The sequence below is a fragment of the Salvelinus namaycush genome, chromosome 25 (assembly GCF_016432855.1).
Source record: "Salvelinus namaycush isolate Seneca chromosome 25, SaNama_1.0, whole genome shotgun sequence".
In the NCBI taxonomy this organism is placed as follows: Eukaryota; Metazoa; Chordata; class Actinopteri; order Salmoniformes; family Salmonidae; genus Salvelinus; species Salvelinus namaycush.
This window is the reverse complement of record NC_052331.1, coordinates 6,625,121-6,651,630: the sequence shown is the minus strand read 5'-3', so window position 1 is coordinate 6,651,630 and position 26,510 is coordinate 6,625,121. Positions and strand designations below refer to the sequence as shown.

Here is a 26,510-nt window from a genome sequence, read left to right as displayed (position 1 = left end):
GGTTGGAAGGGGAGCGTCGCTGCACAGCTATTTTCAGGTCTCCCCAGAGATGTTAGATCTGGTTCAAGTCTGCGATCTGGCTGGGCCACTCAAGGACATTCAGAGACTTATCCCAAAGCCACTCCTGCGTTGTCTTGGCTGTATGCTTAGGATTGTTGTACTGTTGGAAGGTGAACATCTGCCCTAGTCTGAGGTCCTGAGCGCTCTGGAGCAGCTTTCCGTCAAGGATCTCGTTGTACTTTGCTCAGTTCATCTTTCCATCGATCCTTACTAGTCTCCCAGTCCCTGCCGCTGAAAACATCCCCACATTCAACCTTGGTTTCATCAGACCAGAGAATTTTGTTTCTCATGGTCTGAGCGTCCTTTAGGTGCCTTTTGGCAAACTCCAAGCAGGCTGTCATGTGCCTTTTACTGAGGAGTGGCTTCCGTCTGGCCACTCTACCATAAAGGCCACAGAGGAACTCTGGAGCTCTGTCAGAGTGACCATCGGGTTCTTGGTCACCTCCCCGACCAAGGCCCCTCTCCCCTGATGCTCAGTTTGGCCGGGCGGCCAGCTCTAGGAAGAGTCTTGGTGGTTCCAAACTTCTTCCATTTAAGAATAATGTAGGCCACCGTGTTCTTGGGGACCTTCAATGCTGCAGACATTTTTTGGTACCCTTCCCTAGATCTGTGCCTTGACACAATCCTGTCTAGGATCTCTACGGATAATTCCTTCAACCTCATTGCTTGGTTTTTGCTGAAAACATCCCCACATTCAACCTTGGTTTCATCAGACCAGAGAATTTTGTTTCTCATGGTCTGAGCGTCCTTTAGGTGCCTTTTGGCAAACTCCAAGCAGGCTGTCATGTGCCTTTTACTGAGGAGTGGCTTCCGTCTGGCCACTCTACCATAAAGGCCACAGAGGAACTCTGGAGCTCTGTCAGAGTGACCATCGGGTTCTTGGTCACCTCCCCGACCAAGGCCCCTCTCCCCTGATGCTCAGTTTGGCCGGGCGGCCAGCTCTAGGAAGAGTCTTGGTGGTTCCAAACTTCTTCCATTTAAGAATAATGTAGGCCACCGTGTTCTTGGGGACCTTCAATGCTGCAGACATTTTTTGGTACCCTTCCCTAGATCTGTGCCTTGACACAATCCTGTCTAGGATCTCTACGGATAATTCCTTCAACCTCATTGCTTGGTTTTTGCTCTGACATGCACTGTCAACTGTGGGACCTTATATAGACAGGTGTGTGTCTTTCCAAATCATGTTCAATCAATTTAATTTCCCACAGGTGGACTCCAATCAAGTTGTAGAAACATCTCAAGGATGATTAATGGAAACAGGATGCACCTGAGCTCAATTTTGAGTCTCATAGCAAAGGGTCTGAATGCATATGTAAATAAGGTATTTCTGTTTTGAATATCCTATAAGTTTGCTAACATTTCTAAAAACCTGTTTTTGCTTTGTCATTATGGGGAATATTGTATAGATTGATGAGGGAAAAATGTAATTCAATCCATTTTATAATAAGGCTGTAACGTAACAAAATGTGGGAAAAGTCAAGAGGTCTGAATACTTTCCGAATGCACTGTAAGTGGCAGCAAAACAGTGTGAGAGGACATCTTGATGTGGTCTCAACATTAGCTTTCGTGGATTTCTGTTTAGCACTTGGTGGTGCAATGATTCTCCTTTCACTGTTGACTTGTTGACAGCAAGATGGGGGATATTCTACCACCTTCACATCTACCCAGGGGTATACAATGTGGTACAAATTGTGTGACACTGTTTATACCTTACTGTAAAACATTAAAAAACATCTTCCAATCTTCTATTTCCAATGGAAATAGATGGGAATAGTTGTGTCAAATCCATTCATCACACATCTTGAAGCTCAACTCAACTCTCATGTCTGCTTCAGTGACATCAGTTACATGTACTTTAATTAAAGCTGTTTAATCTCAAACCCGCCCATTGGGCTCCCCTCTTCCCTCTTCCCTCTCTCCTCTCTACCCTTTCCTCTACCCTGGATTCTCGCTCCCCACCATGAGGAATTCTAATTTTGGTTCAGCGCGGACAGCCTTTCAGATGTATAACTAATTAATCCATTCCAGCCTAAATCGCTTCATTATAATATATCTAGCAGAGAGAGAGGCTGGTGACAGCCAAGTCAAAGCCTGTCTCCCTGTCCCCCATCCCGGGCAGAGGAGATTTGAGCAGTGGGTAAAACAACACACTTTAGGTTGTCAGAAACATTAGTCACCACAGCTGTGTTATAATTAGATTTTTAAGAAATCAGAAGAAGAAAATAACACAGATTCACACTGAGAGACCTAATGACCACAGGATGGTTGTCTGTGCAAGTATTTTCCTCCATTGAATGGCTATATAGGTTTTCTATTCTAAGAGCTATACAGGTTCCAAAAGGGTCCTTCGTCTGTCCCCATGGAATAACCCTTTTTGGTTCCAGGTAAAACTCTATTTCGTTCCAGGTAGAACCCTTTTGGGTTCCATGTAGAACGGGTTCTTCTATGAGGACAGCCGAAGAGCCCTTTTAGCTTCTCGGTAGCATATTTTTGTCTGAGAGTATATGTACTGCCGTTTTAACATATACATACAGTACTAACTACTGCTGGCCACAGTAGAACCAGCCTCAGTTTGAGTAATGGAGGTGGTTAGTGACTCACAGGATGTGTCCGAGAAGACAGATCACTGCTGTGGCTGACATGTAAACAGCCACAGATACTCCATCCTCGTACATGCTTTAGCCAGGCAGCTTGGTCTGTGGAAGACCTGTGCTTATCACTAAGCTACTATAATATCAGAGTCTAAGTCTAGAGGTATATGGTACAGCACGGGTGACCAATCCTACACTAGCACACCTGATTAATCCAATGACTCTTGGCTGATTCATTGGATTAGGTGTTTCAATGCTGGGCTGTAACAAAACTCTGCACCTACGGTATCTCTCCAGGACCAGGATTGGCTAGTAGTGGCCTTTAGTAGTGACATTTTAATAACGACAACGTCGTCCTCAGCTCAGGGACCATAATCCCACGCAGAGTAGAGTTGCGGAAAAAACTGACAACAGATCATAAGGAGAGAGAGTTTCTGTATTGATCTGGTGTTGCGGTCGCTTGTAGAATTAACGGACCAAGGCGCAGCGTGCGTAGAGTTCCACATGCTTAATTAAATGAAACTCACCAAAACAATACAGAACAAAACGAGAAGTCAAATGCAGTGCTCACTGGCAACTACACACAAACAAACAATGAACCGCGACTACACCACTAACTCAAAACATAAACAATATCCCATAACCCACAGGTGGAAAAAATGCTACTTAAGTATGATCCCCAATTAGAGACAACGATAGCCAGCTGCCTCTAATTGGGAATCATACCAAAACCCCAACATAGAAAAAACAACCTAGAACCACACATAGAAAATATAAACTAGACTAACCCCCCAGTCACGCCCTGACCTACTCCACCATAGAAAATAAAGGCGCTCTATGGTCAGGACGTGACATCTGGCCTCACTGCAATGCAGAAGGATTAAAGAGTAATACAAATAAAAGACACCAGTACACACCAGTTAAAGAGTTACTACAACTCTATTACAAATATTTCATTCTGTTCTATCGCCGTGAGGACTTTAATTTGCCTCCCAGTCTAAATGTACTTCCTGAAGAACTTTGAGATGGAAGTACATTTACGCTGGGAGGCAGAAAGAAAATAATGAATCTCAAATTTCAAAACACCAACATTCTGATATGTCATCGCTGTATTAGTATTCACCCTGCCTCTCTTCCATCTGCTCTGTCTGATTTCCTTAATACTTTGTCTGTTGTAAAAACCTGTCATTGTCTGCTGTCCGGAGGTTCAGTAAAAGTGGCCACTACCATCGATCACGTGAGAGCAGGGGCAAGTGTTTTGACTTACAACTAGGTTATTACATTCAGGAAGTGAAAAGTAGCATTGCCGTAACGGAGGATCTTCCCAGAAAAGAATGACTATCATTGTTCCGACATCTCTGACTATGCCCAGAAATCGCATAGCACGCATAGAAAGCTTACGCAGACGAGGTAAGAGATTTCGAACCCTCTATAGCCCACAGGTCCCCTCCTCTTCCTCCCCTCCTCTCCCCCTCACTTGGCTCCCTGTAGCAGCTAGTTAGCACTGCACCTCTCAAGGACACAGCCACCAGTGAGAGAGTGAGAGTGAGAGAGAGTGAGAGTGAGAGAGAGAGAGAGAGAGAGAGAAAAAGCAGGGCGATATTAAGAGATGTACGGAGAGAGAGAAGTAGACAGACAGAAAAGAGGAAAACGGAGAAGAAGATGGAGAAGGAGAGATAGAAGGGATTCACAGAGAAAGATTAACAGAATGGGATGAGAGTGACAGTGTGTGTGTGTGTGTGTGTGTGTGTGTGTGTGTGTGTGTGTGTGTGTGTGTGTGTGTGTGTGTGTGTGTGTGTGTGTGTGTGTGTGTGTGTGTGTGTGTGTGTGTGTGTGTGTGTGTGTGTGTGTGTGTGTGTGTGTGCGTGCGTGCGTGTGTGTGTGTGTGTGAGAGCGAGAGCGGGAGAGGCAGGAAAAGGCAATCAAGTATAAGAGAGAGAGAGAAACGGAAGAGGGGGCCAATGTCAGGACAACATTGGCGGCAGGACACACAGGTCTGTCATCTCATCAATTCTGCTGCTGGCAAGAGGGACGTCATATCACTACCCCCCACCCTACCTTCCCCTCCTCTCCCACATCTGCCCCCCTCCCTTATCCCCCCCCATCCCCCTTCCTCCTCTGCCAACCCCAGTCCATGGCGATTTGGCGCTACCTGGGCGAACACACCCGCTCACTCTGATTGGCTGCTGAGAGGCAGCGACACTCCCCCAGCTCCCCAGCCACATAGACTCTGCTTGGAGACAGCCAGGCTGCTGAGCTGCTCACGCTGCGTTGTGTTGCTATCGCTGCTGCTAACACCAGGCAACACTACTGCAACACTACTCAATAACACTACAGTTTACTGGCTGGGCTCTGCAGGTATTTACCTGGGATTTACAGAGAAACTATATGACGCTAAACTACAGGTACTTTCTGGTACCAACAGGTAACTGCCAAAATAAAGGAAACACTAACATAGTGTCTTAATAGGGCGTTGGGGCACCACGAGCTGCCAGAACAGCTTCAATGAATTTTACTAGTGTCTTGAATATGGAGTGATTTCAGGGCCAACAGATATTGTAGTTGAATTAGGGCGGCATCCTGGTAATAGTTGCTTTCCAGTAGTATTAGCTACTTCTACCCATGGTCTCTATCTCTCAGTCGCTTTCCACCGTTCTGAGTTACAATTGAAGTTGGAAGTTTACATACTCCTTAGCCAAATACATTTAAACTCAGTTTTTCACAATTCCTGACATTTAATCCTAGTAAAAATTCCCTGTTTTAGGTCAGTTAGGATCACCACTTTATTATAAGAATGTGAAATGTCAGAATAATAGTAGAGAGAATGATTTATTTCAGCTTTTATTTCTTTCATCACATTCCCAGTGGGTCAGAAGTTCACATACACTCAATTCGTATTTGGTAGCATTGCCATTAAATTGTTTAACTTTAGCTGGTGTAACTGAATCAGGTTTGTAGGGCTCCATGCTCGCACACACTTTTTCAGTTCTGCCCACAAATCTTCTATGGGACTGAGGTCAGGGCTGTGTGATGGCCACTCCAATACCTTGACTTTGTTGTCCTTAAGCCATTTTGCCACAACTTTGGAAGTATGCTTGGGGTCATTGTCCATTTGGAAGACCCATTTGCGACCAAGCTTTAAATTCCTGACAGATGTCTGAGATGTTGCTTCAATATATCCACATAATTTTCCTGCCTCATGATACCATCTATTTTGTGAAGTGCACCAGTCCCTCCTGCAGCAAAGCACCCCCACAACATGATGCTGCCACCCCTGTGCTTCACGGTTGGGATGGTGTTCTTCGGCTTGCAAGCCTCCCCCTTTTTCCTCCAAACATAATGATGGTCATTATGGCCAAACAGTTCTATTTGTGTTTCATCAGACCAGAGGACATTTCTCAAAAAAGTACGATCTTTGTTGCAAACCGTTGTCTGGCTTTTTTATGGCGGTTTTGGAGCAGTGGCTTCTTCCTTGCTGAGCGGCCTTTCAGGTTATGTCGATATAGGACTCGTTTTACTGTGGATATAGGTACCTGTTTCCTCCAGCATCTTCACAAGGTCCTTTGCTGTTGTTCTGGGATTGATTTGCACTTTTCGCACCAAAGTACGTTCATCTCTAGGAGACAGAACGCGTCTCCTTCATGAGCGGTATGATGGCTGCGTGGTCCCATAGTGTTTATACTTGCGTACTATTGTTTGTACAGATGAACGTGGTACCTTCAGGCGTTTGGAAATTGCTCCCAAGGATGAACCAGACTTGAGGAGGTCTAAAAAAACAATTCTGAGGTCTTGGCTGATTTCTTTTGATTTTCCCATGATGTCAAGCAAAGAGGCATTGAGTTTGAAGGTAGGCCTTGAAATACATCCACAGGTTCACCTCCAATTAACTCAAATTATGTCAATTAGCCTATCAGAAGCTTCTAAAGCCATGAAATAATTTTCTGGAATTTTCCAAGCTGTTTACGGGCACAGTCAACTTAGTGTATGTAAACTTCTGACCCACTGGAATTATAAGTTAAATAATCTTTCTGTAAACAATTCGAAAAATTACTTGTGTCATGCACAAAGTAGATGTCCTAACCGACTTGCCAAAACTATAGTTTGTTAACAGGAAATTTGTGGAGTGGTTGAAAAATGAGTTTTAATGACTCCAACCTAAGTGTATGTAAACCTCCGACTTTAACTGTAGCTAGCTGAACTTTCTAGTGTCTTAGCTAGCTAGTGGGCTAACAGCATCACAGGTGTTTTAGCTAGCAACCTCTGGGCTAAACCCAGATTCAGTTTGTTTGGCTAACACGAGCGGTGCTGTTTCTTCACAGTGTATTACTCCACCATTGAAGCACCATCCCTTTTACATTCTCGTGTGAAAGATAATCTAACTGTGCATTCTATCTCGAGTTGCTTGGTTTACACACCGATTCAGCACTTGGTATTTCACGTGATGGCTCGGCTAGCTGGCTATCATCACCCGCTAGTTGTCTACATTGCGCTCAGCTGGACTCCGGTGTCCTTAGACATAGAGTGAAGTACATGGAAAGTATTTCCCAGGCCTCATCCTTGCTCGAGGATGACTCCGTTGACAACAAAGTCCCAGAGGAGGGAGAAGCTACTCAGGCATCCCCTCCGCCTGCACTGCAGCCTGATTCGGAGGATCCCCCATTTTTCACGGGAAATGAGGATGTGAGGACGTCGGTATGTCTCTTGCCGCATCAGGCCGCACGATCTGACCAGGAGATGGATTACGCCCCTGAAAAATAATTTCTCCCCTCTGCTGAGTGTGTGCTACTCTGCCAGACCGAAGAGGTAGGGCAGGAGTGGTTCACCACAGTTGACCTTGAGGATGTTTATTTCCACATCAGAGTTTATCCTGCACATGGGAGATATCTGAGGTTCACCATCAAGGGCACAGCCGACTAATATCTCACCTTACCATTCGGTCTGTCCCTTTGTGCCGAAGAGAGCCTTAAGAGTCTTGATGTACATCGGGCTCGGGCTCAGGTAGTGAAGCACGCAGCCCAGCTGTTGTCGCACCTGCTCGCTCTGGGCTTCAGAATGAATCTCTTTTGCAGAAAATCTTTTGCCGATTGTCTCTGGACTCTGTAGCCTGTCGAGCAGCCCTCACCGTGGAGAGAGCAACGGTTTTTCGCCACTGTCCCTCAGGGTTTCGCCCAGGAACATCAGTCACGTACTAGATGTGTCTGAGTATTCTTGGGCTCATGGCCTCCATGATTGTGGTAGTTCCACTTTGTCTCCTCCTCATGAAACTTCCTGCGTTGGGTGACCTCACTCTGCTTGGACCCATCTCTCCACCGGCACAGGCGTGTGCTTCTCTTTGCAAAGTGTCTATCGGCACAGGAAAGACCCATCCTGATGACTCCCGTCCCCAGTCCACCTGGTCGTGCTGCTGCTCCAGTTTCAACTGTTCTGCCTGCGGCTATGGAACCCTAACATATTCACCGGACGTGCTACCTTGTCCCGGCTTGCTGTTTTCCACCCTCTCTTTCCCTCTCTCTCTGTCCATCCCTCTCTCTCTCCCTCTCTACCGCACCTGCTGTCTCAACCTCTGAATGCTCGGCTATAAAAAGCCAACTGACATTTACTCCTGAGGTGCTGACCTGTTGCACCCTCTACAACCACTGTGATTATTATTTGACCCTGCTGGTCATCTATGAACGTTTGAACATCTTGAAGAACGATCTGGCCTTAATGGCCATGTACTCTTATAATCTCCACCCGACACAGCCAGAAGAAGACTGGCCACCCCTCAAAGCCTGGTTCCTCTCTAGGTTTCTTCCCAGGTTCCTGCCTTTCTAGGGACTTTTTCCAAGCCACTATGTTTCTACATCTGCCTGCTCTTTGGGGGTTTAGGCTGGGTTTCTGTATAAGCACTTTGTGACATCTGCTAATGTAGAAAGGGCTTCATAAATACATTTGATTGATTGATCCCTCTTGACACAGGGCTGCCCTACTGGGAAAGTCTTCACGAGCAAAGTAGTGATGATGGATGCGTCACTACAGGGATGGGGGGCAGGTCAGGCTAGACAATACATCTACGGTGGCGTATATCAGCTGCCAAGGAGGAATGCGCTCCCGTCGACTTCACTCTCTGACGAGAAAGATCTTGCTATGAAGCAGCAAACATATGTTGTCTCTCAGAGCAACACATGCTAGGCAGACTAAACTCGAGTGAGGATTTACTGTCACGGGGGAACCCCCTACCAGGGGAGTGGCGACTTCAACCTGAAGTCGTCGTGGACGTGTCGGGGTATTACGGCATGGCTGCCGTCGATCTGTACAGCTTGTTCTGTGCAATGCGGGATCACAACGCTCCTCTAGGCGTGGATGCGTTGGCCCACAAATGGCCAGGTGTGCTTCTGTACGCCTTCCCTCCCGTGCAGTGGTGTAAAGTACTTAAGTAAAATACTTTAAAGTACTACTTAAATAGTTTTTTGGGGTATCTGTACTTTACTTTACTATTGATGTTTGTGACAACTTTTTACTTTTACATCACTACATTCCTAAAGAAAATAATGTTATTTTTACTCCCTACATTTCTCCTGACACCCAAAAGTACTTCTAACATTTAGCAGGACAGGAAAATTGTCAAATTCATGCAAGTATCAAGAGAACATCCCTGGTCATCCCTATTGCCTCTGATCTGGCGGACTCACTAAACACAAATGCTTCGTTTGTAATGCTTCGTTTGTCTGAGTGTTGGTGTTGGCTATCCTTAAATAAAAAACAAGAAAATTGTGCCATCTGGTTTGCTTAATATAGGAACTTTGAAATGATTTATACTTTTACTTTAAATACATAAGGAACCAGCAAGAAAACATTTGGAGACCTGTCATATGGAAAACTGACTGAGACTTTCAACCAGCGGTTTTCAGCTGCGGCTTAACAGTTTGGTTGTGTGTTTAACTCTGCCTGTAAACACGCTGGATGATTCAGAATCCATTGAAGAGCTTGAACGATTCATTGACGAGAGATACTTACGAACTCAAAGAAACATGTCGCTGGTTTCGGAGGATTCAAGCATTGTTAAGGACAACCAACCCAATCAACAAAACAAACCAAAACCAGGTTGGCCAATAGGTATCAACGATGGAACCAAACCATCCCCTAGTAAGAGGGCGTGTGTGGCGAGTGGGGAGAGGTTTACTGATATATATGTTGACTTGTTAAAATCCATCAATGAAAGGCTTGCCAAACTTGATATCTTGGATATATTACGAGAGGACATCAATGCATTATGTGCTAGTCTAGAATTCAGCCAACATCAGATTGATGATCTAAGGAAAGAGAACATGGCGCTGAAAGGTACTGTAGACTCTATTCATAGCAAGGTGGAGGTGGTGCAAAGGGAGAACAAACAACTTAAAGAAACCTTGCTTGATGTACAGTGTCGATCAATACGGAACATTCTAATACACTGCTCAAAAAAATAAAGGGAACCCTTAAACAACACAATGTAACTCCAAGTCAATCACACTTCTGTGAAATCAAACTGTCCACTTAGGAAGCAACACTGATTGACAATAAATTTCACATGCTGTTGTGCAAATGGAATAGACAAAAGGTGGAAATTATAGGCAATTAGCAAGACACCCCCAATAAAGGAGTGATTCTGCAGGTGGTGACCACAGACCACTTCTCAGTTCCTATGCTTCCTGGCTGATGCTTTGGTCACTTTTGAATGCTGGTGGTGCTCTCACTCTAGTGGTAGCATGAGACAGAGTCTACAACCCACACAAGTGGCTCAGGTAGTGCAGCTCATCCAGGATGGCACATCAATGCGAGCTGTGGCAAGAAGGTTTGCTGTGTCTGTCAGCGTAGTGTCCAGAGCATGGAGGCGCTACCAGGAGACAGGCCAGTACATCAGGAGACGTGGAGGAGGCCGTAGGAGGGCAACAACCCAGCAGCAGGACCGCTACCTCCGCCTTTGTGCAAGGAGGAGTAGGAGGAGCACTGCCAGAGCCCTGCAAAATGACCTCCAGCAGGCCACAAATGTGCATGTGTCTGCTCAAACGGTCAGAAACAGACTCCATGAGGGTGGTATGAGGGCCCGACGTCCACAGGTGGGGGTTGTGCTTACAGCCCAACACCGTGCAGGACGTTTGGCATTTGCCAGAGAACACCAAGATTGGCAAATTCGCCACTGGCGCCCTGTGCTCTTCACAGATGAAAGCAGGTTCACACTGAGCACATGTGACAGACGTGACAGAGTCTGGAGACGCCGTGGAGAACGTTCTGCTGCCTGCAACATCCTCCAGCATGACCGGTTTGGCGGTGGGTCAGTCCTGGTGTGGGGTGGCATTTCTTTGGGGGGCCGCACAGCCCTCCATGTGCTCGCCAGAGGTAGCCTGACTGCCATTAGGTACCGAGATGAGATCCTCAGACCCCTTGTGAGACCATATGCTGGTGCGGTTGGCCCTGGGTTCCTCCTAATGCAAGACAATGCTAGACCTCATGTGGCTGGAGTGTGTCAGCAGTTCCTGCAAGAGGAAGGCATTGATGCTATGGACTGGCCCGCCCGTTCCCCAGACCTGAATCCAATTGAGCACATCTGGGACATCATGTCTCGCTCCATCCACCAACGCCACGTTGCACCACAGACTGTCCAGGAGTTGGCGGATGCTTTAGTCCAGGTCTGGGAGGAGATCCCTCAGGAGACCATCCGCCACCTCATCAGGAGCATGCCCAGGCGTTGTAGGGAGGTCATACAGGCACGTGGAGGCCACACACACTACTGAGCCTCATTTTGACTTGTTTTAAGGACATTACATCAAAGTTGGATCAGCCTGTAGTGTGGTTTTCCACTTTAATTTTGAGTGTGACTCCAAATCCAGACCCCCATGGGTTGATAAATTTGATTTCCATTGATAATTTTTGTGTGATTTTGTTGTCAGCACATTCAACTATGTAAAGAAAAAAGTATTTAATAAGAATATTTCATTCATTCAGATCTAGGATGTGTTATTTTAGTGTTCCCTTTATTTTTTTGAGCAGTGTATATATAGGCTAACTTGGAACAAATAAAATAGTGCAGTCAAATTTAACATGGTCATAACCACTAATAAGATTGATATAGAAAATTATATTTTTTTCAAATGGAGATAGTTTCTATTGCGATGACCTTACTACCTACTAGGTAAAACCAAATGGTCCTTAGTGGTTCAATAATAAAAATAAAGTAAGTATTACTTTATTAATGATCACTACATTTTACTATGTAATTGTTACATAGCTAATAATAAGTGTATAATTATTTATATCAGAAGTAATATGAAGAGAAAGAATAGCTTAGCAGTAAAGTAGTAATGGCAGTTCATTTATTCATTCATTCATGTGTTAATACACAGGAAAGGAAGCTATAATTTCACTGCACCATTCAGGCAACATGATCGTCACCATAGTTATAACAGAATTGAGCGATAGCGGAAGGATGATGAAGGGAGAGGCTCCTTACCTTCTCCTGGTACTGTCGTCGGGACGAGTCCAGGGACTGGATGAGTGCTGTGGCATGGCCTATGAACACAGCATAGCAGGTGGCCCCGACGATCATACTGAGCATGGTGAGCCAGATATCAGACAGGCTCTCCGGGGCCTGCCGACCGTAGCCGATACACAGCATGTGGCTCATCGCCTTGAACACTGCAAACGAATATAGCTCCGACCAGGTGTCATTCTGCAGAAAGACAGAGAAATTAAACAGAAAATATTTTAAATATGGATTAAAGACAGAAGTTACCCATTTGGGGAGGAGAGGAGAAGGAATGGAGGAAGTTGGTGACTCAAAGTAAGAGACAAAAACGCACAGGGAGAGAGAGACCGAGAGGAGGGTAGGAGATAGAGAGGGCAGAAAATTGAGAATTGGGGACAAAGGGGACACGGAGAGGAAGTTGTATAAATGAGGACTCAGGGGAGATAAAGAGAGGGAGAGAGATAGAGAGGACGAGAAGGATAATTAGGGTGGGTGGGAAAGGGGGAGAGAGGGAGTGAAAGAGGGTTAGAGAGGGAGAAAGAAAAAATAAATGAGAGAGGAAGAAAGAAAGAGGTAGAAAGAAAGAGAGAAAGAAAGTGAGACAGAGAGAGGAGAGAAAGAGAGAAAGAGAAAGAGAGAAAGAAAGAAACAGAGAGAGAGAGAGATTGGGGGAATCCTGTGAGGCCTAATCAGTGAGAGGTAGAGGAGGTTCTGAGCTGATTTCCACAGAGACTTTAAAGGAAAATTCCACCCGAAAACCTTTGGTATTGTCCCAAAATGTTTCGCTTGTCCGCAATCAAGTTTAAGATATATTTAGCAAAATGCATCATACGGGGATGATTTATGTATTTTTTAAGTTACATATCTTGACAAGTTGATTGCTGACAAGCACAATTTTGGGACTATGTCAACAACGGACGAATGAAAAAAAATACCAACAGTTTTGGGGTATTTTCCTTTAATGAGAGGCAATTAAATATGCCATTTCACAAATCTGAATCTCAATCCACACACCACAACAACAACAACACACACACACACACAGGGTGACATTATGCAACCAATAAAAACAATACTGTGGCGCAGAATTCATTTTTATGCACGTCTATGAGATGACGCCAATAATTTAAAGGTGCAGAGGTGCAGTATTCCACTCATTTTGTATTACAGTGAGTGTTCTCCAGTCGATTTGAAATATTGCGGTTTGTTTTTGGTACAATCTCAGCAATTTCTTGCAGTGAGGGCTGTGTAGTCAACAGAAAATGTCCAGGAAAGAAGCAACTAAAGGCCACGTCCTAATAGTCTGGCCAAGTCCCAGTACTTTTGAATAGCTTCCTTTCCTTGCCTCCTCTCCTTGTTTGAATTCTTATTTGAATTGTGTTTACAGCTGAAGAGACAGTCATAGAGACTTCTAAAACCCTTTCACCTGTCTATTAGTGGAAAGAAAAGTCACAAGGAAAGGATGCCAGCCAGTCCCACTTTACTCCATACTCCCTCCCCTTGGCCATAACCCTTTGACGTTACCAGATCTGAAGCATCTGGATAGGTATAAGTAGTGCAGTGGTGGAGCTTCAACCATATTGCTAACACTTTACAGATCTGCAAAATATGGATATGGCCAAGGGGAAGGGCTAGGGGGCGAATTGGGACCGGATGATAGTGTTGGAACATAGCCCCTATCCAGGGAGCCTCTGATGTCAACAACACCTTGTGGCCAACTGAGAAGCAGTTCAGTTATCCATTATTCCTACCAAGCACACAATGTTCTGTACTGATACAAAGTCAAGGCCTCCATAGATTTCTTATTTCCCATGCCCTTCTCTACCGCCCACGACACACAGCAGAGCAGAGCAGGGAAAGGGTACAGCTAGAGACTGCAGTCAAAATGTTCCACTTCGTCCTGCTCTCCCCTCCAGACTGCATTCAGTGGTGTAGGTTTAAATGTAATCGACTATGATAGAATAGAATAGAGAAACTTTATTGGGGAGGGAATTTGTCTTGCAAATACAACAAAGCTCTTCTGTTTCTCTTTGTTTTAAACAGCTACATGTACACTCTTCTACTATAATATGCTATGCTGAAACAACATATATTATACAACAGGTGGGTCTAATCCTGAATGCTGATTGGTTAAAACCGCATTCCAGCGGGTGTCTGTTCCACAAGTCACCACCGGCTAAATCTATGACTTTAAAATGCCTATTTACTCTGTTCCATCTGACTGCGCAATCCACTGTCTCATCAGCCCAGCCAAGCAATTTATAAACTTGATCTCCACAAAAAAAAGCATCTAGACATTATCTCACAATTCTTTTAGACTAACATTTAGTTTTCAACAGCGAGGATTTGTATAAACCTTGCTGTCCAGGACACTGTTGTTCAGAGTAGCTAGCCAACAACCCAGCTAACACAATCAGTTCGAACTGAAGATGGAAAGACTGCAAACTAGCTGACTTTGTTTGGTTTTAGCTTTTTTCAATTTACATTTCTTTGTATATATCCATAAAAATTATGTCAGCTGATTCATGATTTCGACTGGCTGAGAAACGCTGCCTGCCTGTCTGTTTCATCCCGACTCGTTCATTACTATGGGACATAAATATTGAAACAATGTTGCAAATGTCAGGCGAGACAGACAGCGAGCACAATTTCTATGCCAGGCGAAATTGCACCTCATTAGTGCATTGTTATGGATGTATCGAAATAAATGTCACTAGAAAACAGCTTTAACAAATGCAAATGTCGTTACTTTGCCGTAGTTGGCTAGCTAGCAAGCAAGGGATAAGAACATTTCCAGCCAGTATGGCAATGGAACATTTGGAACCAACGACTGGGTAGCGTTCATAGATAATGAACAAAAAGACTGAACGACTGGGTCGAGTCTCTGGCAACCGAGCCGATAGAATGAACGACCAGCCGGCTTGGGTAGAAACCCTAGATTTGTGACGGGACCATATCTTGTGGAAGGATGAAATAGTATGAATACATTAATAAAAATAACGTTTTTAATGAAAATATGTTAATCATTATTTGAGTATGTTAGTATCCCGTTGTATAAAAGTGATAATGCCCTCGAACCCGGTGTTTGGAGGATATCGACTTTGTCTCGGGCCTAACAACACCTGTGTCAATATATCCTCCAAACACTGGCTTCTCTGGCATTATCAGTTAAGTAGAACCCTGGACACTAGCTGATCCATATCTAGGATCTTGTGTATTAAATGGTTAGAGTGGAAAGGAGGGACTGTTTTACTCAGGTAATAAAACAGAAGGAAGAGAGTTTCTTGAAATAACCGTTGGCCCCACTGCAGGGGTTGCGGCTAAATGGTGGATGTGAAAACAGAAACAGAAACAGTAGAGTGAAAGAGAGTGAATAATGGATGAATGATGAGCACTTTGGCTTGAAAATAGCCCAGGCAGCTGAGAAAGAGACAGAGGGAAAGAGAGAGAGAGAGAGAGAGATAGAGAGAGAGAGAGAGAAAGAGAGTGAGTGAGTGAGTGAGTGAGTGAGTGAGTGAGTGAGTGAGTGAGTGAGTGAGTGAGTGAGTGAGTGAGTGAGTGAGTGAGTGAGTGAGTGAGTGAGTGAGTGAGTGAGTGAGTGAGTGAGTGAGTGAGAGAGCGAGAGAGCGAGAGAGCGAGAAAGAGAGAGAGAGAGAGAGAGAGAGAGAGAGAGAGAGAGAGAGAGAGATAGAGAGAGAGTGAGTGAGTGAGAGAGAGAGAGAGAAAGAGGCAGTCTCAGGGGTTAACCACACTGGAGCATACAGGATCAAAGTGATACATGCATAAACAATCTGTTCAACTATGAAAGCGATGCTATACCTCACCAAGTGAGGCTCCAACTAGACTTCCTATGGATTACAGGGGGTTACCCCCATACTGTTTAAACCTATTAGGTTCTTTCCCATCTGAAAACACTTCAGGGATAGGAGGCTATATGCTCAGGTTTTGAGAGCCTGGCTTGGAAGTACAGTAGTAGGTAGAGGAGAACAGGATGTATTTGATGACATCGGGGTCTCCTTGAATCCTTAGGGGCTGTGTCCCAATATTTTTTACGTTTCTTTTCTTTGATACACTCTGCTGGCTCACTGTACACAAGTAGTATGTCCAGACCATACATAAGCTATACCCGATCAGTACAATTGATTCCAAGATGGCGTAGCAGTTCAGACGTCTTTGTCTTTGTCTTGTCGTGTCCCGTGTATGTATCTTTTTTCTTTCGTAAATATTTCGTATATATTTTTTATATTTTTAACCTCAGTTTCAACATACTCTTCTGCAACCCACCTCACCCAATGTGGTATGGATCTGCTATTTTCTATACTTTAGAACTGGAACCCCCAACAGAAGTTAGCCAGCTAACTAGCTACTAGCTAGTAGTCAGTTAGCCACTGCTAGCGGTCATCAGCTAATCTTAGCTCGGTCAACTCCTGCCAGTCTGCACAGCGTGATTCAACCCAGAGCATACCGGACTGCTTTTTCTCCACATCTCCAGTTTCCTACCGCAAGCTCTCAACCTTTTCACCTGGATCATCACAGCTAGCTATCTGCTATCTGAGTGGCTACCCCCTGGCTAACGTCTCTGTCCCGAAGTAAGCGCCAGTGAGCCTGGAACTAGCCTCGTGCTAGGCCATCAGCCACTCCTTGGGCTACAATACATATTTTGCCAATTGGCCTGGACCCCTTTTTCTGCCGACACGGATCCCCGGCGATCCATTTGGGGTGGCAGGTAGCCTAGTGGTCAGAGCGTTGGGCTAGTAACCGAAAGGTTGCAAGATCGAATCCCCGAGCTGACAAGGTAAAAATCTGTCGTTCTGCCCCTGAACAAGGCAGTTGTTCCTAGGCCGTCATTGAAAATAAGAATTTGTTCTTAACTGACTTGCCTAGTTAAATAAAGATAAAATACAAATAAAATAAAAATTACGACTGGTCTACTGACGTAATTCGCCCGAGGGGTTTCAACAGGCTCCTCCGTTGCGACGTCCCCTGAAGGCCCATTATTGTCTTATTTCACTGTATAGCCTCCAGCCCTGCTCAATATGCCTTAGCTAGCCCTTTTGTTTCACCTCCCACACATGCGGTGAGCTCACCTGGTCTAAATGATGATTCTAGAGACAAAACCTCTCTCATCGTCACTCAATGCCTAGATTTACCTCCACTGTATTCACATCCTCCATACCCTTGTCTGTACATTATGCCTTGACTCTATTCTTCCGTGCCCAGAAACCTGCTCCTTTTACTCTCTGTTCAGAACGCACTAGACGACCAGTTCTTATAGCCTTTAGCCGTACCCTTATCCTACTCCTCCTCTGTTCCTCTGGTGATGTAGAGGTTAATCCAGGCCCTGCAGCGCCTAACTCCACTCCCATTGCCCAGGCGCTCTCATTTGTTGACTTCTGTAACCGTAAAAGCCTTGGTTTCATGCATGTTAACCTGTCTAGCCCCCCCACATTCCACTGAAAAGGCAGCGCACGAAATTCAAAAAATATTTTTTTGAAATATTTAACTTTCACACATTAACAAGTACAATACAGCAAATGAAAGATAAACATCTTGTGAATCCAGCCAACATGTCCGATTTTTTTAATGTTTTACAGCGAAAACACCACGTATATTTATGTTAGCTCACCACCAAATACAAAAAAGCACAGACATTTCTTTCACAGCACAGATAGCTTGCACAAAACCCCCAAATAGAGATAGAATTAGTCACTAACCAAGAAACAACTTCATCAGATGACAGTCGTATAACATGTTATACAATAAATCTATGTTTTGTTCGAAAAATTTGCATATTTCAGGTATAAATCATAGTTTTACATTGCAGCTACAATCACAAATATCACCAAAGCAGCTAGAACAATTACAGAGACCAACGTGAAATACCTAAATACTCATCATAAAACATTTATGAAAAATACATGGTGTACAGCAAATGAAAGACAAACATCCTGTGAATCCAGCCAATATTTCAGATTTTTTAAGTGTTTTACAGCGAAAACACAATATAGCATTATATTAGCTTACTACAATAGCCAACCACACAACCGCATTCATTCACCGCAAAGGTAGCGATAGCGAAAAAACCAGCAAAAGATATAAATTTATTCACTAACCTTGACAAACTTCATCAGATGACAGTCCTATAACATCATATTACACAATACATATATGTTTTGTTCGAAAATGTGCATATTTAGCGGTACAAATCGTGGTTTTACAATATGAATACGTAGCCAAACTGCACAAAATTATCCGGATATATTTCTGACACTCACCTAATCTAATCAAAGAACTCATCATAAACTTTACTAAAAAATAAATGTTGTTCAGCAAATGAAAGATACACTAGTTCTTAATGCAATCCCCGTGTTAGAATTCTAAAAATAACTTTAGTACGACATACAGCTTACGTTATAGCGAGACAGCGCCTGCAATGAGCGCGGAAAATAGTACTAAACATTTTCCACAGAAATACGAAATAACATCATAAATGGTTCCTACTTTTGCTGAGCTTCCATCAGAATCTTGTACAAGGGGTCCTTTGTCCAGAATAATCGTTGTTTGGTTTTAGAATGTCCTTTTCTCCTGTCGAATTAGCAACCAAAGCTAGCCAAGTGGCGCGAAGCTGTCCATCTTCACCAAACGCAGAGAACGGAAAACGCCAGAACTCCCGATAGACTTTCAATAATCTGATAAAACTATATTGAAAAAACATACTTTACGATGATATTATCACATGTATCAAATAAAATCAAAGCCGGAGATATTAGCCGTCTATACCGAAAGCTTTTCAGAAGGCAATCCAGGGTTCCTTCCCGCGCCTTGCTGAACAAAGGAAATTTGGGGTCACATCATTCCAAGAGCTCTTGTTCGACCTCAGATCAAGCTAGACACCCCATTCCACCTCTCACTGCCTCTTGACATCTAGTGGAAGGCGTATGAAGTGCATGTATATCCATAGATTTCAAGCAAATGAATAGGAAGGCCCTGGAACAGAGCCTCGATTTCAGATTTTTCACTTCCTAACAGGAAGTTTGCTGCAAAATGAGTTCTGTTTTGCTCACAGATATAATTCAAACGGTTTTAGAAACTTGAGAGTGTTTTCTATCCAATAGTAATAATAATATGCATATTGTACGAGCAAGAATTGAGTATGAGGCAGTTTAATTTGGGAACGATTTTTTACAAAGTGAAAATAGCGCCCCCCTATCCCAAAGAAGTTAACATTAGAAGCCTCCTCCCTAAGTTTGTTTTATTCACTGCTTTAGCACACTCTGATTACTTGGATGTCCTAGCCGTGTCTGAATCCTGGCTTAGGAAGGCCACCAAAAATCCTGAAATTTCCATCCCTAACTATAACATTTTCCAACAAGATAGAACTGCCAAAGGGGGTGGAGTTGCAATCTACTGCAGATATAGCCTGCAGAGTTCTGTCATACTATCCAGGTCTGTTCCCAAACAATTTGAGCTTCTACTTCTAAAAATCCACCTTTCCAGAAACAAGTCTCTCACCATTGTCGCTTGTTATAGACCACCTTCTGCCCCCAGCTGTGCCCTGGAAACCATATGTGAATTGATTGCCCCCCATCTATCTTTAGAGCTCGTACTGTTAAGTGTCCTAAACTGGGACATGCTTAACACCCCGGCCGTCCCACAATCTAAGCTAGATGCCCTCTATCTCACGCAAATTATCAATGAACCTACCAGGTACAACCCCAAATCCGTAAACACTGACACCCTCACAGATATCATACTGACCAACCTGCCCTCTAAATACACCTCTGCTGTCTTCAACCAGGATTTCAGCGATCACTGCCTCATTGCCTGCGTCCATAATGGGTCTGCGGTCAAATGACCACTCCTCATCACTGTCAAACGCTCCCTAAAATATTTCAGCGAGCAGGCCTTTCTAATCGACCTGGCCTTGGTATCCTGGAAGGATATTGACCTAGTCCGTCAGTAGAGGATGCCTGGTTATTCTTTAAAAGTGCTTTCCTCACCAGCTTAAATAAGCATGCCCCTTTCCAAAAATATTGAACCAGGAACAGATATAGCCCTTGGTTCCTTCCAGACCTGACTGCCCTCGACCAGCACAAAACATCCTGTGGCGTACTGCATTTACATCGAATAGCCCCCGCGATATGCAACTTTTCAGGGAAGTTAGGAACCAATATACACAGGCAGTCAGGAAAGCAAAGGCTAGCTTTCAAAAAGCAATTTGCATCCTGTAGCACAAACTCCAAAAAGTTCTGGGACATTGTAAAGTCCATGGAGAATAAGAGCACCTCCTCCCAGCTGCCCACTGCACTGAGGCTAGGAAACACTGTCACCACTGAAAAATCCACGTTAATTGAGAATTTCAATAAGCATTTTTCTACGGCTGGCCATGCTTTCCACCTGGCTACCCCTACCTCGGTCAACAACTCTGCACCCCCCACAGCAACTTACCCAAACCTCCCCCATTTCTCCTTCACCCAAATCCAGATAGCTGATGTCCTGAAAGAGTTGCAAAATCTGGACCCCTACAAATCAGCTGGGCAAGACAATCTGGACCCTCTCTGTAAAATTATCCGCCGCAATTGTTGCAACCCCTATTACTAGCCTGTTCAACCTGTCTTTCGTATCGTCTGAGATCCCCAAAGATTGGAAAGCTGCTGCGGTCATCCCCCTCTTCAAAGGGGGAGACACTCTAGACCCAAACTGTTACAGACCTATATCTATCCTACCCTGCATTTCTAAGGTCTTCGAAAGCCAAGTTAACAAACAGATCCCCCGACCATTTTGAATCCCACTGTACCTTCTCCGGTATGCAATCTGGTTTCCGAGCTGGTCATGGCTGTACCTCAGCCACGCTCAAGGTCCTAAATGATATCATAACCACCACCGATAAAAGACAATACTGTGCAGCCGTATTCATCGACCTGGCCAAGGCTTTCGACTCTGTCAATCACCACATTGTTATCGGCAGACTCAACAGCCTTGGTTTCTCAAATGACTGCCTCGCCTGGTTCACCAACTACTTCTCAGACAGATTTCAGTGTGTCAAATTGGAGGGCCTGTTGTCCTGTTGTCAATTCTCTCAAGACTCTTTTCTCTGTATACATCAATGATGTCGCTCTTGCTGCTGGTGATTCTCTGATCCACCTCTACGCAGACGACACCATTCTGTATACTTATGGCCCTTCTTTGGACACTGTCTTAACTAACCTCCAGACGAGCTTCAATGCCATACAACTCTCCTTCCGTGGCCTCCAATTGCTCTGAAATGCAAGTAAAACTAAATGCATGCTCTTCAACCGATCACTGCCCGCACCTGCCCGCATGTCCAGCATCACTACTCTGGACGGTTCTGTAATGTGGACAATTACAAATACCTAGGTGTCTGGTTAGACTGTAAACTCTCCTTTCAGACTCACATTAAGCACCTCCAATCCAAAATTAAATCTAGAATCAGCTTCCTATTTTGCAACAAAGCATCCTTCACTCATGCTGCCAAACATACACTCGTAAAACTGACTATCCTACCGATCCTTGACTTCAGCGATGTAATTTAAAAAACAGCCTCCAACACACTACTCAGCAAATTGGATGCAGTCTATCACAGTGCCATCCGTTTTGTCACCAAAGCCCCAAATACTACCCACCACTGCGACCTGTATGCTCTCGTTGGCTGGCCCTCACTTCATATTCTTCGCCAAACTCACCGGCTCCAGGTCATCTATAAGTCTTTGCTAGGTAAAGCCCCTACCTTATCTCAGCTCACTGGTCACCATAGCAGCACCCACCCGTAGCACACGCTCCAGCAGGTATATTTCACTGGTCACCCCAAAAGCCAATTCCTCCTTTGGCCGCCTTTCCTTTCAGTTCTCTGCTGCCAATGACTGAAACGAATTGCAAAAATCACTGAGGCTGGAGACTCATATCTCCCTCACTAACTTTAAGCATCAGCTGTCAGAGCATCTCACAGATCATTGCACCTGTACATAGCCCATCAGTAAATAGCCCATCCAACTACCTCATCCCCATATTGTTATTTATTTTTTTGCTCCTTTGCACCCCAGTATCTCTACTTGCACATTCATCTTCTGCACATCTATCACTCCAGTGTTAAATTGCTAAATTGTAATTACTTCGCCAGTACGGCCTATTTATTTCCTTACCTCCCTAATCTTACCTAATTTGCACACACTGTATATAGATTTTTTCTATTGTGCTATTGACTGTACATTTGTTTATCCAATGTGTACCTCTGTGTTGTTTGTGTCGCACTGCTTTGCTTTATCTTGGCCAGGTCGCCGTTGTAAATGAGAACTTGTTCTCAACTGTCATACCTGGTTAAATAAAGGTGAAATATATATATATATATATATACAGTATATATATATATATATTTTTTTTAACTGTCGACCTCACCGCAAAGGAACTGGGTCATAGCCAACACATGCAAACAAAAGAACCCAGAACACAGAGATGTATGTTTGCTTTGCTTTGTGCTTGCACATTCTCATATATTTTCCCTTTCTCAGAACAAAAAGGGGGCCAGGGCTTTGCTTGGCTGTGATAGGCATGTAAAGAGAGAGAGCCAATGAGAGACAATCAACACGTGTAGTTGGGGAGCGATAAGCTGAGCAAATATCAGCAGATATAGAACAGCACGTTATGAAGCCGACAGCTCAGCCCTGTCTGCAGCCGCAGACTCTATTACACTAGCTTGACTGAATTTATAGTGACCAGCCACAGACAGAGACAGCCAGGCCATCTCTCTCTCTCTTTCTGTCCCCCCCCCCCCCCCCCCCCCCCCCCCCCCCCACGCCACATCGCTCTCCCTCCATCAATACCACTGGGAGGAGAACACAACACTGTCATATATTTGTTTAATCTGTGAGCAGAAGGCCAGACATCCTCTTTTCCGAGCCCATTCATTCGCAGCGCCAGAGGAACAGTGGCATCCATGATGATGATGGGGTCTGTAGTGTGGGAGTCTGGATCCATTTGTATGGCTTCGGTCTTTTCTCATAAAGCCTTTTTTTGGAAGGGAAACAGCAGCTCTGATGGACGTGTCTAATAGGGTTTACTTGGGTTCCACAGAGGAGCAGTACAGTAAATAAGCCCAGAGAGACGCTATTATTATAACATGGAACTACTGAACTCCACATGCAATGTGGTAGAAGCTTAGCTAACCTTTCTCTTCATATGATTAATTTGCTTGCCCATTTGCCCTTTATCATATACATAGTCTAGACAAAATCTACAGAGGTGTTTGTTCCCATGTTGCTGTTAGTTTCAATATGTTGTTTTCTGGCAAACCCCAGTTCTCCATATGTTAGAATGAATTGGCTTGTGGTACAGCAGGGCTAGGGGAACAAGCTGCAGCTGAACACGGTCCCCTCAATGAGGATGTGGCAGCCCTCTAATTGACAGCCTAAAGATGTAAAGGTGTGCAGCGCTCATTTTGGGGGAGAGCACACGTTGCGCAAAGGTATTGCTAGGACCGATATGATTAGCAGAGTTTAAGGTTTTGGCTAGCCTTGTTGACTTTGTTTTGTTTTCTATGTTTAAAATCGGACCCTGTAGAGCTCTGAAAGAGCCAGGATTTAATGAGCCTTTTCTTAATAAAAGCCTCTTTATTTGCACTGCGCTCCGGTCTCCTGTGCCTTTACGTTTAAGTCATTGCCTATGCCCCGACCTCCTAGACCAGCGTTTTCCAGACCCCAAGGGGTGAACATTTCATTTCTTGCCCTAGCACTACACAGCTGATTCAAAAAACAAAACGTGCCACCCTTGCGGTCCCGAGGACAGGGTTTGGGAAACGCTGCCCTAGACAGTGTAAAACCCCTTGCACTGTCACATAGCCGCAATACACCCCCTGCTGTACATTCAGGAACATATGACTTTGGTGGGATTATTCACACACTCAAAACCCAGACCAGCTAATGGGGCTAGATATGATCTCTTCCTTTGTCTTGCCTCTCTCTCAGACAGTGACAACAAACTCATTATGTCGGATTCCTTCACTGATTTCAAATGACTGTTTCCACTCGGTACCCGTTGGGGGTCTGATCACAGTTAATTATGTAGCGTTGGATACGGGCTCTGAAACTCGAAATTCACTTTAGCCCACCCTGATACTGCATACTAGTCCAATCCCACTGGGCACAGACGTCAGCTCAATATCTAGTTTTGATTTCTATTTGGTCGAGTTGTTATTCAACGTGAAATAAAGAAATCTCGCCATCATTGGATTTAGGTTAAAAATATGAAATGCCCTTAGGTTTTCTTCTTGCAAATCCAATCAGTTTTCCACATTGATTCAATGTCATCACATAGATTTTGGGGATTGAAATTATGTGGAAAACAACGTTTATTCAACTAGTTTTTGCCGGGTGGGATAGACTAGTTATTGTATATGCAGTAACGCACAGAGGGAAGTGGTGGCTGGTGTTACTTTAAATCGGAGGACGGGCTCATTGTAATGGCTGGTATGGAATAAATGGAAAGGTATCAAACATATGGTTTCCCATGTGTTTGATGCCATTCCATTAATCCATTCCAGCCATTATGAGCCTTCCTCCATTCACCAGTCTCCTGTGGCAGAGACGGACGTCTCAAGGAAGCAGTTTTACTAAAGGTACACAAGAGCCTCTGTATATCTTGGCCAGTCGTTTCAGTTAAGCACGTCTGTTCTTTACGGTAGTGTTTAATCAACACCAATAATTACAGTTCTGAAAGCCCGACTGTCTGTTTGCTGCTGCTGCCGCTATCATTATCCATTTAGCCCCTTCACTCCTGTGACGCATGGCTCTTCTGTCTGCAGAGGAAAAACAAACTCTCTCTCACTGTTAATCCACAATCCCTCCCAACATAGAATTCAAATTGATAGAACGGACTAGAATTGCTCAGCGTTCCCTGGTGGTTGTAACATCCGTCTATTTAAAATGTTCAAGAATCGATGCTTAATTGCCATGGTAATTGCTATTGTTCTCCTATGGGGACAGCCAAAGAACCCTTTTAGGTTCTAGATTGTGTATTTTGGAATTCTACCGCTCTATGATTGAATAATTAGCCTTATGTGACATCATCCATTCAACAAAGAAGGGAACAGGCAGTTTATACTCTTCAAAAGGGTTTACAACCCGCCCGCCCTTGCCCCCATCCGCCTCACCTCGCCCTCCATGAGTTACTGCCCGTGTGCCCTCCTGTCACCTCCACTGGCCTGTACTTTAGCGTGTGTAGGTCTAGTAGTGATGATGGATGTCCTGGCTGCTACATAGTGGATAATATTACGAGTATCCAGCCACTCAATAGGAGGGAGGTCTCAGGGGGCCTCGGGAACACTGCATCCTGCCAACCTGGGCCGCTCGCTAAAGAGTGACAGCCCTCTGGAGAGATCCTGGCCTTGGTTATACTAGGTGGGGGGAGGAGGAGGAGGATGTCAACGGCCTGCCAGAGCTAGGCTAGCTGTCAGGGTGGGAGAGAGTATCATGTGGGAGTTTATACAGTATACAACACAGTCCTCAGGACCCCTAGTTGTCTATCATAGAAGGGTAAACTCTGAGTTTTTGCTTTGAGGTGGCCAGTCAGAATGCCTGTGTTGGGTTGTCATATGAATGACATTAAGTATCTGTCAGAGCAGGTTATGGAGGTTTATTACAGTCTGACATCACAATTATGGGAACTGACAATAACGCTCCTGACAGGTAGGATGTGATGTTCTGAACCTTTCGTTAGAGAGAGTGTCCTGGCCGATCCACATGATCCTCACTGTTCTCATCACATTCTCAAACAAGCCTTTCTCAAACAAGCCTTTCAGATTATTATGGTTACCTGATCAATCAACTGATCAACTAATATCTATTCTGGTCACTTGACCCCTCACCTGAACCCTGCAATACTTCACAAGGTTGTACGATTGGGAAGCAGAGCCAAAGTCATAATCACCTTTCTCAATCAACTGACCTGATTTTAAACATCAAACAGATGAAAACACAGCACAGATAACAGTCTAGCATAATTCAATCGAACATCACAAACCAAGAGGGATTCGTTCCTTCACAACTTGGATGAAAGGAAAACACTTGTTTTCTCTTCTCATTGCTTGAGGCCCACCGGGGGATTAATTTGATGGGGTATTAGTTCTGTACGTTGATAAAAAGGAACACACTTCAACATCTTCCCTGCAGGAAAAATTTTTACTAACAGAAAATGTACGAGATTTACAGGCCCAATGACGGCAGAGGAACAGAACCCAATCCGTTTAAAACCCCATTTAGAGCTGTGCCTCGTGGCTAGGGCCTGGGAGACAGGGCAGTTTTCCATGGACCTGTAAAAGGCTGGGCTGACGGATGGACCTACACTCTTGGAAAAAAAGGTTATAT

The 26,510-nt window shown here is 44.4% G+C and overlaps 1 protein-coding gene across 1 annotated transcript in view; it reads right to left on the bottom strand.

Moving 5' to 3' along the window:
* Positions 1-26,510, bottom strand: part of LOC120020576 (potassium/sodium hyperpolarization-activated cyclic nucleotide-gated channel 1-like) — a 49,492-nt gene that overhangs the window by 6,555 nt on the left and 16,427 nt on the right. Inside the window, exon 4 of the mRNA XM_038964280.1 lies at positions 12,121-12,339. Coding sequence (XP_038820208.1) covers positions 12,121-12,339 — 219 coding nt within the window. The remainder of the gene's footprint in view (positions 1-12,120; positions 12,340-26,510) is intronic.